General features: G+C 45.3%; 2 protein-coding genes across 4 annotated transcripts in view; one reads left to right on the top strand and one right to left on the bottom strand.

Moving 5' to 3' along the window:
• The window catches only part of PLEKHA8 (pleckstrin homology domain containing A8), a 24,918-nt gene extending 24,573 nt beyond the window's left edge, over positions 1-345 (bottom strand). For all 3 annotated transcript variants that reach the window (XM_026050808.1, XM_026050809.1, XM_026050810.1), the window contains exon 1: positions 297-345. In XM_026050808.1, the coding sequence (XP_025906593.1) occupies positions 297-336 (40 nt within the window). In that variant the 5' untranslated portion in view covers positions 337-345. The remainder of the gene's footprint in view (positions 1-296) is intronic.
• A 637-nt stretch (positions 346-982) lies between these two features.
• On the top strand, positions 983-5,698 carry FKBP14 (FK506 binding protein 14). The gene is made up of 4 exons (XM_026050812.1): positions 983-1,206; positions 2,999-3,150; positions 4,592-4,719; positions 5,402-5,698. Exons 1-4 carry the CDS (start codon positions 1,013-1,015, stop codon positions 5,558-5,560), a joined length of 633 nt encoding a protein of 210 aa, XP_025906597.1. The 5' UTR covers positions 983-1,012; the 3' UTR covers positions 5,561-5,698.
• The last annotated feature ends 1,617 nt before the right edge of the window (positions 5,699-7,315 follow it).

Here is a 7,315-nt window from a genome sequence, read left to right as displayed (position 1 = left end):
CCCCACAAACCAAAGAAACCAACAAAAAACCAAAGAAGGGGCAAAACACACAGGCGGGGGGGACAAACGGGCGGGAAGGCACCGCCATCCCGCGGGGCCGCGCCGACCTCAGCGAGCAATGCATACATTTGTGTGTGTGTATATATACATAATATATATGTGTGTTTATATAAAACGCATGCGCTCGCACGTAACATATATTTAGCACGACGAATTCCCCAGCGCAGCAGCTCTAACTTCTCGGAATTCACTCCGCTACGGGAAGCCGCCCCCCGCCCCGGGCTGAGGCCACTCACCGCTCAGGTAGTTGGTCCACTTGTAGAGCACCCCCTCCATGGCGGCGGCCCCATGCAGCGCGGCCGGGCCCCGGCAGCGCCGCCCCGCGCCGCCCGCGCTACGGCCCCGCTCCGGCGCCGCCGGCGCCCAGGGCCATGGCGGGGCGCCACGCGCCCGCCCGGCCCTCGGCGCGGCCCCGCCGCTACGCTCGTGGCGCAGCGGCCGCGCGGAGCAACGGCCCCGCGGCGCTACGCGGGCGTAGGCGGCTCCGAGAATCGCAGCCCACGTGACGGGCGAGCCCGGGCGGGGCGGCGCCCGCCGCGCCTCCGCTAGCAGGTGGCCTGCCGCAGCCAATGGGAGCGCGCGCTGCCGGCGGGCGCTGCCCATTGGGCGGCCGGCAGGAGCCGGCTCTATTGTGCGGGGCTGCCCGGCTCGCTAGCGTTCGCTTCCTGGAGCTCCTGGGCCTGCCCACCGCCTCCGCGGAATCCTCGYGGAGCTCTGCTGCCGATTGGTCAGACCGGATGACAAACAAGAGCATGTCCCAATAGATTGCCGATTCTGCTATGCTTGCTCCCAGACGAGCCAATCAGATGGTGTACTCTGGCCCTGGTCCTGCCCCGCTTTGAAGCCGGCAGCCGCCAGCTTGCGCGGGCCGGTGCCACGTTTGCTGGGCGGTTGCGGGAGCCGTTAGGGCCGTTGCGGGCATGGCGGCGCGGAGGCGCTGAGGCGGGCGGCCATGGCGGCGCTGCGCGCGGCCCTGCTGGGCGCCGTGCTGGGCTGCGCGGCCGCGGCGCTCATCCCCGCGGCTGACGTGAAGGTGGAGGTGCTGCAGAAGCCCTTCCTGTGCCACCGCAGGAGCAAGTGGGGCGACATGATGCTCGTGCACTACGAGGGCTTCCTGGAGAGGGATGGCTCCCTCTTCCACTCCACGTAAGTCGCTCGCGCCGGAGGCCTTGTCTTGGAGCTGGGGCTGGTGCGTTTAATATACATCTATATCTCTGCCTATAACAGCTACATAAACCTATAACAGCTCTTCTGTGGGTGTCTCCTCATGGTGCGACCCGCGACCATGCTGCAAAACRGTCTTGAAATCCAGTTGTGTTTTAGTTTTAAAATTAAATTAAAAAATAGCCCCAAATACGTTCATATGTGTGCTGAGAATATGGGGAGGTGGGAGGAAATAAAAGCAATGCATCCTTATTCAGAACTTACCCCCGTTTCTTATTCTTTTAGTGGATTAATACATCTTTTAGCGATGCTGAACAAGCTTCTCGGAGAAACCCTTTGCCCACTACATCTACCCTGTGCTAGCACTGGGAAGTTTGGGTTGTCTTTACGTTTTAAGAGCTGAGGAAGCGCTGACTTGCAGTACTGTTACAGATGAACACAGCAAAATTCATTTCCCCCCTGTTGCCAGAGTGAGGCTCAAAGCTGAATTCTATTTAGCTTCTACTTTCTGGTTAGTCCATGGAAAGCAAGTTATATACATATTATATATATATATATATATATATACACACACACACACACACTTTAATGGAGGTGGTAGACACCCTCTCAAATAAACAACTTAGATACAGGTTTTCATATAGGTGGTTTATTAGGTGCATACTTTATGTTGTCTACAAATTTCTTTCTAGTTTCTCAGGAAAACTTCTGGAGGAGACAAATGCCTCTAGTTAAGGGGGAAAAAGTATTTCTAAAGCCACCAGCACGATGGTACTTGTAGAATGGTACCATGGCTGTGCTGAAATGGCATCTTCACCTGCCCCGGAGCAGGCAAATCAACATACCAGGTAATAGAAGTAGGAACAAGATATTCAAAGSAGTTTAAGAGCCTGCAAAGACCTGCTAATGTTTCCTTTCCTGGAAGCATCAACGAGGTGTTAACAGTGGGAGACAGGGAAAACACTCAAGTTTGCACAGACCGTGCCTGAAGTCTGCTTTGTAGAAAGCATACAAAAGGGCTGTGTTTGGCATGTTTGCTCATTTGTAGGTAATTTAAACTAAAATCTCACTAATTTTCTCTTGTAGCTAACCTGCCTCTCTAAAAGGAGCTCTAGTGACAATCTAGGTTTTCGYGGCTAACTTCTGTAAGTGCTGTTTCCTTTCTTGCATGACTGGTAAAGGGAGCTTTGTGGCTGTAGTCAAATTTATGCTACTGCCACTGTGGTGGAGGTAGCCCTTGTGTCACCACTCGGTGAAACTAGAACAGGGGGGTGGGCTGCCTCTTCAAGCTAAGTGTTTTGCATGTATCTTTATTCTTCTAACTTTGTTGTGTGCACATTTTTCCTCTAACAAYTGTTTTAAAAAGAGAGGTTGTTGAGTGCATGGGATGGGGTAAAGTGTAAATGTGGCTGAGATCTAGAAACTGGTCTCAGTTTGCAGCTTGCTGTGGAATGCACACAGCCTTGAATGTATGTTTTAAGYAGGGTTGCTTTTGTAGTCTGTGGAAATGAGTGATCAGGGAAATGAGGGTGGGATCCAAGTGGCTCGATGTTGTCATGTGTGCTCTGTATATGCTATTTGATTTAGCAATGGTGTCATGCAGGATGTGAGTTCAAAGATTTTAAAGGCTTAGATCTTCTTTCATTTAAGAAATGCCAAGGTCCTGAATAAGATTTCTATTGCATAACTGTCAACTGTGTTTGTTTTGTGTCTGCTCTTCATATAGAGCTTGCTGTTCAAAGACTAAGTGTTGTATTCCTTTTTTTTTTTCCAGCCACAAGCATAACAATGGTCAGCCCATGTGGTTTACACTTGGCATAAGGGAAGCAATCAAAGGCTGGGATAAAGGTTTGAAGGACATGTGTGTGGGAGAGAAGAGAAAGTTAACTATCCCACCCTCCCTTGCTTATGGAAAAGAGGGAAAAGGTAAAACACCTCAAGTCCTCCCCTTATTTTAATTTATTTTTACCCATGTATTTTACTGTTATTCGTTCTGGTCTAAGAGGTTAGCAGGTTTTGAAACTTTCCAGGCAAGCTCTATAAAGTAAGAAGAATCGATGGAGTCAGGTACTCTTTCTCACAAACCTGCTTTTTACAGAAATATTCAGCAAGTGGTTAGGTGGTGAACACAGGAATGTTGTATATGAAGTAATTTTGCTTCCAGCAGAGAACAGGAAACTTTTTGTAGACAGCCAGTTGTCAGTGTGTGGGGCACAGCTGTATGTTTCTCCACAAAAAAAAAAATATATATATATATATAAATATATGTATAAATTCTCAGTATTCACCTACTAGCATAATATTAGAGAATTAGTTACCTAGATTAATATGCAAAGTGCTACAGTTAGCTCTCAGAATCTTGCAAGCTCACATGTTTAAGGCAGAAACTTTGAAAGAGTGAATATTGCTGGTTGCTTAAGAAACTGCTTTTTTTAGGAAGACTTCGAAGTATTTGTCTGAATGTTGCTATTTTCAAGTGATGACCTGGAAGASAGACAGAATTATCTCATTTTCTCCACACTTCCTCAGAACACACAGGACTTCACTAGCCTCTGTCCCGGTGCCTTGATTGCTGGCTGACCYGAATGATGAATCAGATGCCTTATTTTGCAACCCTCAGAAATATCACCTGCATACCAGACCCCGAGAAGGTTACTGTGGGCAGTGTTCACAGAAGTATCTGCTTATTTCTTCAAAATGTAAATCTAAAACCTGCCTGTTGCTGTAGCTCAGGGTATATTTAACATCACAGCTCCAAAATAGTATGTGAGGATTAGTTCTTCTGCCCGTCTTTTCAAGGTGCAAAAATATTTTTGGAATGCTGGCAACCAGTGTGGAAATATACTTACTTCTATTCAGCCTCTGCATACCGTGGGCCAAGTGATGTACTAAAAGGTCTCTGATAGTAACTTCAGTCATTAACGAGAAGGAATAACACACAGCTGTAAAGCCAGGACATGAGCAACTGGAATTACTTAGTATGGGGGGAAGCAGCCCTAAGACAGCTGCAGGATGCAGACAGCATTTCAGCCTCTTTGTCCTTTTCCACAGAAAAGTTTTGGTTTTGTTGTTTGTTTGTTTATTTTATTCCTCCAGTGGCAGAGCATTATATGCAAAAGGTAATAATCTCTGTTAAAACTAGTGAAATTTAAACCTGCCTCTGTGCTGTAGAGGCTCCTTGAACCCTAGGCTACAGTTTGAAGTAGTCGCAGTGCTCACTGTTGCAGGTGCTGGCCTCAGTAGTTCCAACAGCAGTGTTTCAAAACAGGTGAGACTAGAAGAACTTTGCTCAGAGGCACGTGGCTTTTGCATGGCACTGAATGTGTAACTGTCTTTAACTTGTCTCCATGTTTAACATTTTGGGCAGGAAAAATTCCACCTGAGAGCACGCTGATATTCAACATTGACCTTTTAGAAATTAGGAATGGACCAAGATCTCATGAATCATTCCAAGAGATGGATCTTAATGATGACTGGAGGCTCTCCAAGCAAGAGGCAAGTGGATTACTTTCCTTGCTAACAGCCCTACAGGATAGGATAGTGGAAAGGGGAAGATAAGACAAGCTAAGCTTATCTGAGTGCTTAGAGTTAGATTTTAGCACTAGGTGAAGTGTCAAGTGGTATCAATGCAAGTTGCAATTCACTTTATCCCTTGGTCACTCCTGTTCAGGCCGTACTTGCTATCCATAGAGCAACTCTGCAAGCAAGAGTAGGTACTACATTAACAGCACCTAAGGCAGTTAGCTACAGGGTAACGCACAGGATAGGTAGCTGGGAGCAAGGAGCTGTTAGGCTAACTGTTAATATTCTGTTCATGAAYGAGAAGATGCCCTAGAAGCCTTTGCTGGACAGTTAAGATGGGATGGAGCGGGATGAGCCTTGCAGTTGTTGCCTTTCAGTTTTCTCCACCTCCTTCTCCCTTGATCATCTTTCAATCAGATACACTCAAGCCAGGGCAACTTAGTTGCTAGTTGTATCACCTCTTATTACTAAGGAGTCTGAACAGGACTATGACATCTGTTTGGAAATTKGAAAATTGTCATTGTTTAGAAAGTGGCCTGGAAAGGAATGTAGCCGTTGTCTAATACTACAATCCCAAACTGTGTGGCCTCTCTTACTCTGCAATAGTGCAATTCTTTGTAAGCTTGTCAAATACTAACTCAGCCTTTTGCAATAGGTGAAAATTTATTTGAAGAAAGAATTTGAAAAGCATGGAGCAGTGGTAAATGACACCCAGCATGATGCTTTGGTGGAAGACATATTTGATAAAGAAGATGAAGACAGTGATGGATTTATTTCTGCAAGGGAATTCACTTACAAGCATGATGAGCTATAGAAAAATGTGACATAATTTCTTATGATGCAGAAATGGCAATGACTTGGAGAATGTTTGGTTTTCTCATCTTGTTGATTCATGGTTTTCAAGCTGACAGTTGCTGGTGGCAGAAACCCACTTTTTTATATTAAAGAGAACTTGTTTGTTATGTGTAAATGTTTAAACTATTTTAAAATATGAAAATGTACCTGTTAATGCAGCAAATGTGCATATCTTTTTTTTTAAAAAAAAAAACTTTTGTATTAACTTATTTTCAGAAATGGAACAAGCTTTCCAGATATCAAACATTATGAAAATCAAAATCCAGTTCAGTGCCTTTCTGTTTGTGTGTGTGCATTTGTGTTGAAGTCATTTCTCGGGAGTACTTAATGCATATCTGCTAGACTGTGGTTTAATTATTTGGCCATATTTTTGTGTAAGTCGCTGCTTGAAAAGCAGTGTGCGCAGTTCACTTCTTTCTGAAGATTTTTTTGACAGATACACTAGAAAGCATCAGCATCTCTTCCTGCAGCTTAGCAACTGATGCAAAGCTGTACAAAGCTGCTGATTTTGCCCWTCTAAAGGGAGTGTGTTACCAACCATGGTAATTATTGTGTGTTTTTTTAACGATTTGAACAAAGTAGGAGTTAAATGCCAGAGTTATTTGTGTGCTTTTATTTTTTCCCCATGTCAGTAACATTCTAGGAAATCCTGTAACCTGAAAATGAGTAAGGTGTGCTGTAGTGCATGGGTGATATTCCTGCCTATTCTCTGACAGTGGTCACTAGTGAACATTTGGGAGAGCAAAGTAAAAATGAGCTCAGGTGTGTAGTGAGCTTTTGGAGTGGGGGTTTCCTGCTAGATTGGTTCGTTCTTTATGGGGGGGAAGGGGAAAGTCRTTTGTTCTGAAGCATCTCTTATTTTGTGGTTTACAGCCTATCTGACGTGACAATTGTGGCCACATATTCTTGTTTCAAGAACTTTTCAATTCCTTTTTTTTCCTTGAACCCTCTCATGTTTACTTCCACAATGTTATCTGGTGGTGAGTTTCACGTAGAACTRTGTATGAAAGTACTTCCTTTTGTTTTAAACGTGTTGCGTGTCTTGATCTCTATGCTATGAAAATAATGAACACTCACTCCCTACTTACCTCTGCTTACAAATCCTCCACTTAGAAGTCGTTGTTTTACTCCCCACCGCTTTCTCGTCACTTACGGAGCCTTGGGAGAGCTGAAGTCAGACAACCCCCTTTGCAAGTATTTGTTTTGTGCTGCGTGTCTTGGTTTCCACTGCAGTCCCCAGAGCATGGACCCATGCTGAGGGAGGCCGAGCAAGATTCATCCCMTTTATATTGATCACGTTATCTTCTGATAGGCATCACTCTGAGGCATCCGTATTTCCCCATTAACTGCAGGGGGAGTCTAGGGAACTACTGTAGCCTTGGATAAGGAGAACTGCTAGCATAGGAAGTTGACTTTTAAAGTTATTTAAGCAGGCAGGTGCCTGGCCAGCCAAAAGAGGAACTGTGGGATGGGTGCTGCTCGGGAGGCAGGAATTGAGGCCTGGGTTGGATCTGTCGAGGTTTTAGATCAGTTTGTGGTATTTATGAAAGCTGTCTGAACAGCTGGCTTAGAAATGAAAGCATAAAAGCACGGAATAAAGCTTAGCACTGATCTCTTGGCCAAGCATTTAAATAGGTAAACCAAAATAAGGGTTCCTAATGCACGTGTACAGGAAGAGCTAAGTGTTGTTTCCTTTGTATTAAATAGGAGTCAG

Source organism: Nothoprocta perdicaria, unplaced genomic scaffold (genome assembly GCF_003342845.1).
Source record: "Nothoprocta perdicaria isolate Ctin4 unplaced genomic scaffold, notPer1 scaffold_70, whole genome shotgun sequence".
Lineage (NCBI taxonomy): Eukaryota > Metazoa > Chordata > Aves > Tinamiformes > Tinamidae > Nothoprocta > Nothoprocta perdicaria.
Note: the sequence above shows the minus strand (reverse complement) of the source record. Positions and strands in the feature narration are given on the sequence as shown.

Bases quoted from the DNA above. Each gene is read 5' to 3' on its own strand.
- FKBP14 (XM_026050812.1), top strand. From the start codon at position 1,013: ATGGCGGCGCTGCGCGCGGCCCTGCTGGGCGCCGTGCTGGGCTGCGCG. The intron at 3,151-4,591 runs GTAAAACACCTC...CATTTTGGGCAG, and splicing joins TTATGGAAAAGAGGGAAAAG to GAAAAATTCCACCTGAGAGC. The intron at 4,720-5,401 runs GCAAGTGGATTA...CTTTTGCAATAG, and splicing joins GGAGGCTCTCCAAGCAAGAG to GTGAAAATTTATTTGAAGAA.